We start from the raw sequence: 12,067 nt of genomic DNA, 5'->3' as shown, positions 1-12,067 counted from the left end.
CAAGTGTGGAGAAAAATTATCTTTGTCTGCTAAAACTGTTGTAATAAATTCTATCTATCATCATGTGGGACTTTCGTGTTTTTTTTATTATTATTTTTTATTCTAAACTGTCAAGGCTGTGTTCACACTGGTGTTTAGCTTACATTTTAACTTTGTGTTGCCCAGCAGGCAGAATAGCATAGTCTGCCCCTCACAGTCATTAAAAGGGGAACCAAATGGTCATTCCACCTTCATATGTCAGCTCTGTATTCTGTCAGGCCTCGCTCACATTTCCGTTTTTCACTGACATTTTCCATGGACAGCACATGTACCCATTGATTTAAACGTGTCTGTCACATTTCAGTACCATGGGTCAGTAAAAAAAAAATTAAAAAATCACGGAGACATGCACTACTTTGATCCGTGATGTGCACCAAGCATGCCTGGAGAAATCTGTGGGTCAGTTTTTCACAGAAGACTGATAGGACATTCTTTGGAAATAAATTTTTAGCTGACCAACATCAGTAAATTACGAATGACACACGGATAGTAAAAAACTGACACACGGACCAATCACTGATCCTTCATGGACATCTTCATGGATGAAACACGTACGCTTTTTTTCATGGATGTGTCACTGACATGAAAATGTGGACGAGGCCTCAGGGTGGAGAAGGTGCCCAATGAGCCAAGGTTATTGTGCGAAGCTGTTTGCACCTCCGTATTTGTCGAGGCTGACGTGTACTACCTTTAGTGGATAATGCTAACACTTCCACCACTTCAGGTCTAACAAGGTCTAACTGAAGATAAAAAACAAAGAACTTTTCCTGCGTTCCATTAGTAATGTTTCAGTACTTCTAATACATCTATAGGCTTCTTCTTTTATTTCCATGTCGGGGAAGAGTAATAATGGTACAAGATTTCTTTGGAGCACTGCTGGATCTTTAAACAGAACTGCATGGGTGGAGTCTTCTTTAAGGTGACGGGGGCCATCATACTGCTGCTCTTTAGCCAGGTTCTCAGAAAGATTTGCTGTAAAACTCAGGGCTCTTATGAGTACATCCCTATTAATGCTGCCATCAAAGAACGATGGGAACAATGATGGTGCCTGCAAAGAGATCAGATCATTATTGCTCCAGATACAATTATTATCCTCTTATAACTATGAGTGGATCATGAACGTTGCTGGATATCTGTCCGCCATAGTTCAGGGGCCTTAGTCAGTTACTTACATCCCCTGTTTGAGGGCATTGTGCAATTGGCAGGATCAGATTGTAATGTCGAGAAGCCAACCCTGGACTGTAACAGGTAGCTGAATCTATTAGTCCCATGCTGGTAACAACCCCTCAACACATCGCTCATAATGAGTGCTGTGTTCCCAAGCAGAAGCTGCAGGGCTTCCATATGTCTGAGACTAGGAGACATGTAGAGAAGACACTGGAGGAGATTAAGGTAATTTGAAGTGAATCAATTTGTGCCAACAGGCTGTTCCTCTACCAGTTAAACACAGATGTATCATATATGAATCATCTCCTATGGGTTTTTGCACCTCATCACATAGTTAAGGGTTGGTTCAAACTGTTTTTGGAGAAGGTTTTGTGGTGGATTTTACTGTAAGTTTTTCAGGCAAAACCAGAAGTGGATTAAAAAGGAATCATAAATAATGAAAGGATTACTTCACCTTCCTCCTGGATCCACTTCTGGCTTTGGCTAAACAAAACAGGAAAATCTGCCCCAAGACATCCTCTAAAAAACTGTGTGAACCTACCCTGAGTGTCTAGAAGGAGGCATGGCTTAGGAATCTTTAAATGCACCAAACTGCACTTAGATTTTGGTGCAACATATTGGTCTGAAGTAAGCCATAATTAAGTGTCTACCATTACTGGTAAGATGTCACAAAGCGATCATAGTGAGCCACTGTGAGAAGTTTGGTGCACCTTCTGCCTGCTCTAGTTTAGATAAAAGAGATCTTATGCCTGATTCACACATCAGTGTCCGGTCAGTGATTTCCATCAGTGATTGTGAGCCAAAACCAGGAGCGGCTCTAAACACAGAACAGGTACAGATCTCTCCATTATACCTTATGTCCTGCTTTTGGCTCACAATCACTGATGGAAATCACTGACGTGTGGATGAGGCTTAATGGACTGGAACCATTGTATCCCTGCTCTCAGATCTGCTTATGGGGACATGCAGGGAACAGACATCATGTGTTCCCTAAGCCCCAAAGTATAGCATGACGTAGCTAATAAATGAATGTAAATATAGATAAAATACCCCAGAAGTGAAGTGCACAACCCTCTAACATGACAAATCCATTTTGTGTGAGCATCAGGTAATTATGCATTAATACAGTCATGTATTATAACTAGGGTTGCCACCCGGCCGGTATCTCACTGTCAAGGCCGGTATTTTAGTGACCCTGACGGTGCCGGTAATTTTTTTCTTATTGCCGGTAATTTTTCTACAAGGCCAGTTACTAATGAGCGCTTCCATTGTGGATCGTTCATCAGTGCAGCCTTTACCTCCTCCATTTGCTCACGCTGCAGGGAACACTTGCTGCTGACTGGAGGACAGGACCTGCGAGACGTCTTCACGATGGAGTGCAGGTCCTGTCCTGAGCTTCCAGTGAGCAGTGAGTGTTCACCACAGCGCAAGAAAATGGAGAAGGTGAGTGCTTTTATTTATTTATTTTTTATTTTGCAGAAGCAGAGAAGGGGGCACTAATGGGGACATTACTCCTACTATGGGGCACTATTGGGGGCATTACTCCTACTATGGGGCACTAATGGAGGCATTATTAACTCTAGGATGCACTAATGTGGCATTATTCATTAAGGGGCGCACAATAGGCCATTACTCTTACTGGGGGAAACTAATGAGCAGCATCAATTCTGGGGCGCACTAATGGGGGCATTATTCATTCTGGAGCGCACTAATGGGCCATTACTCTTACTTGGGGCACTAATGGGGAGCATTAATTCTGGAGTGCACTAATGGAGGCATTACCATTACTGGGTGGTACTAATGGCGGCATTATTCATTCTGGGGCACATAAATTTGGGGGGGCATTAATGGGGGCATTACTAATACTAGGGGGCACTAATGGGAGCTACTGTATGACAGCGACTTAACACCCCGTGTTGAGCCATGACCCGACAACCTCGCCCCATTTGGGGTGTGGCTTAACTAGGTCAGTATATTTTGTTGGCAAAGGTGTCAACCCTAATTATAACCCCAACTAGCAATTATTATCCCAGGCCACCGATATCTTTATAAGATTGGGGATAAACAGTATTGTCTAAGCCTTTATAATGCTGCATTACAAAACTGTGAAATTTGGGGAATAAATGTCTAAAACATCCCCCAGTGATGAAAGGGTTAAGGATAACAGCTTCGTAATCAGTCAGTGAGAGAAAGTGCACAAGGAGCCCCTGTTATTCTGTGGAGGTGATTGCACCTCCACATTTCCACATGGATGGCGTGGATATCTAAGCCGATATCTAGTGGCATGGGGCACTAATAGACGGTAATTACGTGAGGAGGAAGAAGACAAAAAGGGGAGATATAACAAAGCTGCTGCAATGACAACCAATCAGGTCACTGCCAAAGGACCTGTAAAAATATATATATATCTGGAATCTGATTGGTTTCCATAGGCTACTACTCTGCTTTGCATTTGCACTACTTTTGGTACAAATCCTCCAAATAACTACTCCTACATTATCTTTTATCTCTAATACGTCTTTTCACTTATTTCCTAATCAAATAGCCTACTGATCATTAAAGTCTATGGGCACATCAGTGTGTACATCTGGGAGTACGTGCCAACCTTGCACCAGATTTATCAGCAATCAGATCCTTAAAAGAAATGGATAATTCCGTGCAGATGTTTTTTTATCACATGGAAAAAACAGAAAGGGTTACTCTCGTTCACAAAATGATCAATGAAAAGAAAAAAGGAATTGTGTTTTGCCTCGTTGAATTGTATGGGTCAATGTGATGTAAGTTTAAGGAAAGGATGGCACCCTGAAGTGTAGAGAACACAACAGACAAAATACATCTTACCTTACTTGCAAGGAGAGGTCTAGTCATCAAAGGATTTGCAGACATGTTCACAAGAAGTTTTACTGTGTGTATCTTATGGGGGAAATACAGAAATACCTGATAAACTAAAAGATCACAATCCAAGACAGGCACCAATATTTTATATGTAATTTATATTTACATGGGTATTCCGGTTATAGCACAGGATAGAGGATAACTATTAAATTGGTGAGGATCTGACTTCTGGGACTCATACCCCAAAATGAATGCAGTGGCTAGCTGAGCATGCACCATGCCACTCCTTTCATTGTGTATAGGACTGCTGGAAACAGACAAGTACATTGCTCAGCCATTTCCAACAGTCCCATACAGAATGAATGGTTGACCAGCCTCTATATTCATTTCATGTTAAGGGGTTCTCATAGTCGGTGGGGGTCTGACCTGTGGAGGGGGGTGACTTGTTCTAACAGGATAATTCTTTAACCCCTTGCAGATACAGCCAATTGTCACCTATCTTACCAAGCCTTTTTGAAAATCTAATATATGTGTCCCTTTATGTGGTAAGAACTTTGGAATGTTTTTACTTATCCAAGCCTTCCTGAAAATGATTTTTCGTGATATGTCATACTTCATGTTAGTAGTAAATGTAAATAAATATTTTTTACCTTTTTTTGTCCAAAAAGAAACACCAACAAAGAAAATGAGGAAAAATTAGAAATTTTCAAAATTTTCATTTTTCTACTTTAAGACAAAATGATGTAAAATAGTTATTAAAGAGGACCTGTTACCTTTGCTGACATGCCTGTTTTAATAGCTTCATGCATTCCTGAATTTTAAAAATATTCATTTTGAAAATCTTTTTGAAAAGTTGAAAAATTGCTTCTAGAATTTTAAGCCTTCCAATGTCCAAAAAATAAATAAAATGAAATTTACTAAATGAAGCATACATAAAGTAGACACATGGTGAATGTTAATTAAAGAGGGCCTTTTACAACTCCTGATATGCCTGATTTAATAGCTTCATGCATTCCTTTTTTTTTTTTTTTTTTTTTTTTTTTTTTTATTGGGAAAACTACAAAACATTTACAATAAAAAAAAGAATTTTTTTACAATCTCTCAATTCTTAGTGACCCAAATAGTTATATATAAATATATTCCGCTCATCTTTTCATAGTATTTTTAGAAAAGAAAAAAAAACCCTCCCCTCCCTCCCTCCCAATTTGTGGTGCGTCAAAGTAGGACCCCTATATATGAAACAACCTGATCTCAGCTAACCAAACCTCCAACCACCCCATATCCTACTCCATTGGTATTCGTTTTCCCTCCGTCCAGGGCCGGCCTTTGGGGTGTGCGGGCTGTGCGGCCGCACAGGGCGCCATAGCAACAGGGGCGCCGGGCGGCCGACAGCCCGCAATGTAATATGGGCAGGCGAGGCGGCACTTATGTTTTCCCACGGGGCGGGCGGGCCCCCGCCCCCTCCATCTCCCCCTCCCCTGTATTCAGCAGGGGGCGCACGTTGCGGTTTAAAAAAAAAAAACTTCGGGCGGCGGGCGGCTGGCGGCGCCCCTCATTCTGCGCCGCCTGAGTGGCTGAGCCTGCCTGCGCCTGCTGTGTGCTGTTAGTGTAGCGTGGCCGAGCTCTGTTCGATCCGCGGTACAGGAGCTTTTGTTTCCTGTACCCGGCCGGACTGACAGGAAGTGCTCACTTAGTGTGCACTTCCTGTCAGTCCGGCCGGGTACAGGAAACAAATGCTCCTGTACCGCGGATCGAACAGAGCTCGGCCACGCTACACTAGAGGTGGAAATGAGAGTGATGGGGGGGGGGGGGAGAAATAATGAGAGTGATGGGGGGGGGGGAGAAATAATGAGAGTGATGGGGGGGGGGAGAAATAATGAGAGTGATGGGGGGGGGGAGAAATAATGAGAGTGATGGGGGGGGGAGAAATAATGAGAGTGGGGGGGGGAGAAATAATGAGAGTGTGGGGGGGGAGAATAATGAGAGTGATGGGGGGGGGAGAAATAATGAGAGTGATGGGGGGGGGGAGAAATAATGAGAGTGATGGGGGGGGGGAGAAATAATGAGAGTGATGGGGGGGGGGGGAGAAATAATGAGAGTGATGGGGGGGGGAGAAATAATGAGAGTGATGGGGGGGGGAGAAATAATGAGAGTGGGGGGGGGGAGAAATAATGAGAGTGATGGGGGGGGGAGAAATAATGAGAGTGATGGGGGGGGGGAGAAATAATGAGAGTGATGGGGGGGGGGAGAAATAATGAGAGTGATGGGGGGGGGGGAGAAATAATGAGAGTGGGGGGGGGGAGAAATAATGAGAGTGATGGGGGGGGGAGAAATAATGAGAGTGATGGGGGGGGGAGAAATAATGAGAGTGAGAGTGATGGGGGGGGAGAAATAATGAGAGTGATGGGGGGGGAGAAATAATGAGAGTGATGGGGGGGGGGAGAAATAATGAGAGTGATGGGGGGGGGGAGAAATAATGAGAGTGATGGGGGGGGGGAGAAATAATGAGAGTGATGGGGGGGGGGAGAAATAATGAGAGTGATGGGGGGGGGGGAGAAATAATGAGAGTGATGGGGGGGGGGGAGAAATAATGAGAGTGATGGGGGGGGAGAAATAATGAGAGTGATGGGGGGGGGAGAAATAATGAGAGTGATGGGGGGGGGGGAGAAATAATGAGAGTGATGGGGGGGGGGAGAAATAATGAGAGTGATGGGGGGGGGGAGAAATAATGAGAGTGATGGGGGGGGGGAGAAATAATGAGAGTGATGGGGGGGGGAGAAATAATGAGAGTGATGGGGGGGGGGAGAAATAATGAGAGTGATGGGGGGGGGGGAGAAATAATGAGAGTGATGGGGGGGGGAGAAATAATGAGAGTGATGGGGGGGGGAGAAATAATGAGAGTGATGGGGGGGGGAGAAATAATGAGAGTGATGGGGGGGGGGAGAATAATGAGAGTGATGGGGGGAGAATAATGAGAGTGATGGGGGGAGAATAATGAGAGTGATGGGGGGAGAATAATGAGAGTGATGGGGGGAATAATGAGAGTGATGGGGGGGGGAATAATGAGAGTGAGGGGGGTGGGAGAATAATGAGAGTGAGGGGGGGGAGAATAATGAGAGTGATGGGGGGGGAGAATAATGAGAGTGATGGGGGGGAAAATAATGAGAGTGATGGGGGGAGAATAATGAGAGTGACAATGGAGTCCCCAGAGCCAGACTGCAGCCAGAGTCCAGATCATCTTATTGTCCTGGTGGTAAGTAGACAATGCAATATGTTTATTATTTAATTGTTTAGTTATTAATACTACATTGGAAACTAATTTTCTCAGCTGGACACCGGCCGACATGCGCTGGGAGCCTCACCAGCGGTTAGGGTAGGGAAAAAGCACTGGCCCGTACGTAAATTTTTCCCTTCCCTAACCGCTGGTGAGGCTCCCGGTGCATGCGCAGTGTCGGCCGGTGTTCAGCTGAAAACATCCATCCGATCACTGCGCATTGGCCCATAGTTTTTCCCTACCCTAACCGCCGGCGAGGCTCCTGGCGCATGCGCTGCTGTGAAATTTCCCTAACCTGTCGTTGTGCGCCTGCGCGATGCTGCACACCTCCTCACGTCATGTCCGGTGCGACCGGAAGTGACGAGGGTAGGGAAATCTCACGAACTAGGGAAGTATAACATTACACCGGCCTTTGGGGTGTGAGGGCTGGTAACTACTTGGTTGGATAGTCAGCCAGCCTATGCCATGATGCCAGCAACAAGCATTTTTTTTTTTTTTTTTTTTTGGGGGGGGGGGGGCGCCACAAGGTTAGCTCGCACAGGGCGCCTGAACACCTAAGGCCGGCCCTGCCTCCGTCTATATAGAATTTTTTCATAGTTCTTTACTTTATCAATTAAATTTATCCATGTGTTTATGTCTGGAGTGGATCGGGCAAACCAGGTCCGGCTGATCAAAACTCTAGCCAGCATCAATATTCTGCTCAAAAAAATCTTTTGATGGTTATGATTTTTTAGTTTGGAGAGATCATTAAGAACAAATACTTGTGGTTCAAAAGGAATTCGAATTTTTAGTTTACACATAATACAGTTATTGATACCATTCCAGTAGTTTATAAGTTCTGGACAGGTCCATATCATATGGAGGAAATCTGCTCCAACAGTATCACATTTGGGACAGTTGGACGTGTCTCTTAACCCACATTTGTTCATCCACAATGGAGTAATATATAATCTGTGGCAGATATAAAATTGTATTAGAACATGGTTAAAGTTCTGGGATAGTGAAGTTAAATTCCCAAAAATATTCTCCCACCCTTCTATTTGTAAATTCGGACAATCCACCTCCCACAATTTTTGTCCTGGTGAGTGTATATCACTAAACCGTACCTTAAGTAATAACTTATATATATTTGAAATTTTTATTCTAGAAAGTGTACCCCCTACCCAATCATTCAAAAAGGATAAATTATCTATATCCAACATCCGCTTATCATCCAAACTTGATAATACAGAACGCAATTGGAAATACCTAAACCATGAAAAAAAAATTATATTTTGTGTCATTTCTGTATAGGGGTTAATTTCTCTATCTTTAACTACCTGTGAAATATATAAAATTTTATTTTTCTGCCAAAATGTGTCGGCTGCAATTTCATCCAGCCTTTGTAAATACAAATTATGCCAAAGAGGCGTAAATGTGAGTGAACCCTTAACCTTCAACCATGTCCTAGTTGTAGCCCACACCTTAAGGAGTAGTTTTATAGTCTCTCTATAGCCTTGCTCATATCTCTTCAATAGCCCAGATTCCAACAAGGAAAAAATATTATTATGAGCGTGGCTAGTTACCAACTTCCCCAGAAGTGCGCTATGCTCTGATTCGTAGCATCTCAGTAGCTGGGCTGCAATAAAGTACCCCTTAAAATAGGGGAGATTTAAACCCCCGCACTCCACTGATCTATACAGGTACTCCAGCTTAATTCGAACTCGCTTTCTTCCCCATATTAGATCATTAATTAGTCTCTCCATAAGTTTAAAATGTTTATCTTGTATCCAAATAGGTGTATTCCTGAGCACATAAAGAAATTGTGGTAGTATCACCATTTTAACTAGTGAAACTCGATCAGCTCTAGATAAGGGAAGTTTCAACCAGATTCCTATTTTAGCTCTGATCTTTACCATTATGGGGATCAGATTGAGTTCTACAAAATTTTCGACCCGAGGCGATATAGTCAAACCCAAATATTGAAAAGTATCAACAATATCCAACCGTGTAGCAGGAACCTCTTTCTGTGGCAGGGGGTCTATTGGGAGCAAGCTGGTCTTAGCCCAGTTTATAAGAAGACCAGACACCTCACCAAATAATTTAACCATTTGAATAATCCTAGGGAGAGTGGTTTCCGTATGATCTATAAAAAACAGAATATCATCTGCATATAATGAGATACGGTCTTGTGTTCCTAACGTACCAAATCCTTTGACCTTATCGTCCTGCCTGATGGCCATCGCAAGGGGTTCGATATATATATCAAATAATAAGGGAGATAATGGGCAACCCTGACGGGTGCCTCTGTTTAGCTCGATACTACCACTCAAGATTCCATTAAGACTCAGTTTAGCCCTTGGAGATCCATACAACAACCTAAGAGTGCGTATAAACCTCTCTCCAAAGCCCATCCTAACAAGAACCTTCCAGAGAAAACGCCACTCCACCCTGTCAAAGGCCTTAGAGGCATCCAATGACAGGATGGAGCGGGCGGTCCCCCCAGGGGCCTGGATATTGGAAAATAGCCGATGTAAATTATGATGTGTACCCTTGTTTTTAATAAAACCGCTCTGATCCGGATGGACTATGGAGGAGATAACCCCAGAAAGCCTTGTAGCAAGGACCCTCGCCAAAAGCTTTACATCTGCATTAAGCAGTGAGATTGGTCTATAAGATTCTAAATCTAGAGGGTCCTTGCCTTTTTTTGGAATTAGTATCACTGTAGCCTCCATCATTGAATCTGGCAACATCCCATCCTCCATTGATTCAGTAAAAACCTCCAGTAATCTAGGAAAAATACAGTCCCCATATTTACTATAAAGTTCATATGGAAGGCCGTCTGAACCAGGAGTAGAATTGGCTGAACATAATTTAATAGCTCCCTCAAGTTCCTGAATTGAGACCTCCAATTCTAATGCTTTCTTTTGCGTCTCAGTGATAGTTGAGAAGTTGATCCTATCTAGATATAAATCTATCTTATCGTCTGTAATATTAGAATCAGCCTTATACAGATCAAGAAAATAATCAAAAAAGGCCTTCTCCACCGGACCCTGTCCAGTAACTATCCTACCATCCCTCACTCGAACCTTGTCTATATGTTTTTTGGGTTGTTGATTGGAGATTACTCTAGAGAGGAGCTTACCGGGTCGCCCAGACTCTGTAAAGTATTTTTGCCCTTTAAAGAAGAGATTCTGTTGAGCTTTATCCAGTAAAAAATTAGCATATATTTGTGTGGCTTTTTGCATATTTTCCCTATTATTCTCCGTCTTATTTATATGGAAGGATTCTGTCGCTGACATTACATGTTTTTCTAAATTTTTCTGTTTTTTTCCATATTCTCTTCTAAGATTCGTAATATTACTAACCATCAATCCCCTCATGTGCGCCTTAAAGGTATCCCATACCACTTGAATTTTTGCTGAGCCATAATTAATATCCCAGAATCGGCCTATTTCATTTCGAATTATTTCATGTGTCTTTATGACTGATAGCCAGTAAGGGTTTAGTCTAAAGGGAGGTTTTGGTGTATATCTTTCCTGAGACAAGCATAGTTCAAATACTAACGGGGAGTGATCAGATATTGACCTTGTTTCATATTTCATTCGTTTTATCAATTTCACATATTTGCTATTTATCAGTACCAGGTCTATTCTGGACAGTGATTTGCCTGCTTTACTAAAGCATGAAAAAACCCTTTTCCCCTGTCCCAGAAACTCCCAAGCGTCCTCAAATCCAGCCTCCAGGCAAAACCGTGCGAGGGGAGACCCCTGGACCGGACTGTCTCTCCCGGCACTCATAGAAACCCTGTCACGTAAAGGATCGATGACACAGTTAAAATCGCCAATAATCAATGTTGGACATTCTGGCCATCTATCCATAAATAATAGAAGGGAATTAAGAACCAAAAGAGAAAATGGCGGAGGGATATAAACAAAGGCCAGAATGCATAACTCTCCCCCTAACCTGCAATATAGAAAAATAAATCTCCCCTGTTGGTCGACAGAGGATGCCTCACAAACGAAATCAATAAGTCTATGTATCAAAACCGTAACACCTCTCGAGTAGTTGGAGAGGGTAGAATGATACGTGTGCACAGCCCATCCCCTGTCGACCACCCTAGTGGTCTCCTCAGTAAGATGGGTCTCTAGCAGGCATACTATTGCTGGTAAATGGGCCTGAGTCAGGTCAAAAACCGCTTGTCTCTTACCTCTTTCCCCCAAACCACGTACATTCCAAGAAAAAATTCTAATCATCGTCATCTACAATGGTTAAGTGGAGGATCAGGAGAGAGGGAAAAAGGAAAAAAACAAGAGAAGGAAAAAAAAAGAAGATAGCAAACTGAGAAAAGGGGAACCATGCCCACTTTGACGCACCACAACCCAACCCCACCCCCCCCTCACCCCCCTCCCACATGCAATCCACCACATATTGTAGTAGATTTCTTTCCTATGACCAACCCTCGACCCTCCCCCCACTCAGCCACCCCCACACCGCGATTAAGAAGCAAAGAAAACTATTTTTTTGGGGGTATAAGCCCCTTATAATACTAATTATTCCCGCCCGATCGTAACCCAATTGAGTCATCGATTGTTTCGCTCTAGCCAATCCGTGGCTTCTTCTGAGGTATCAAAAAAAAAGATTTTATCTTCAAAAACAATCCGCAATTTGGCCGGGAATATAAGAGAATATTTAATATCCCTTTCTCTTAGCTTCTTTTTAACAGTCATAAATATACGTCTCTTTTCTTGTATTTCTTTCGAAAAATCAGGA

General features: G+C 43.1%; 1 protein-coding gene across 1 annotated transcript in view; it reads right to left on the bottom strand.

Annotated features, from left to right (window-relative positions):
* Positions 1-775: 775 nt before the first annotated feature.
* Positions 776-12,067, bottom strand: part of LOC122925824 (armadillo repeat-containing protein 10-like) — a 32,924-nt gene continuing 21,632 nt past the window's right edge. The window contains exons 7-8 of the mRNA XM_044277180.1: positions 4,048-4,119; positions 776-1,087 (exon numbers count right to left, since the gene is read on the bottom strand). Of these exons, the coding sequence (XP_044133115.1) occupies positions 776-1,087; positions 4,048-4,119 (384 nt within the window). The remainder of the gene's footprint in view (positions 1,088-4,047; positions 4,120-12,067) is intronic.

Source organism: Bufo gargarizans, chromosome 2 (genome assembly GCF_014858855.1).
Source record: "Bufo gargarizans isolate SCDJY-AF-19 chromosome 2, ASM1485885v1, whole genome shotgun sequence".
NCBI classification, from domain to species: domain Eukaryota; kingdom Metazoa; phylum Chordata; class Amphibia; order Anura; family Bufonidae; genus Bufo; species Bufo gargarizans.
Note: the sequence above shows the minus strand (reverse complement) of the source record. Positions and strands in the feature narration are given on the sequence as shown.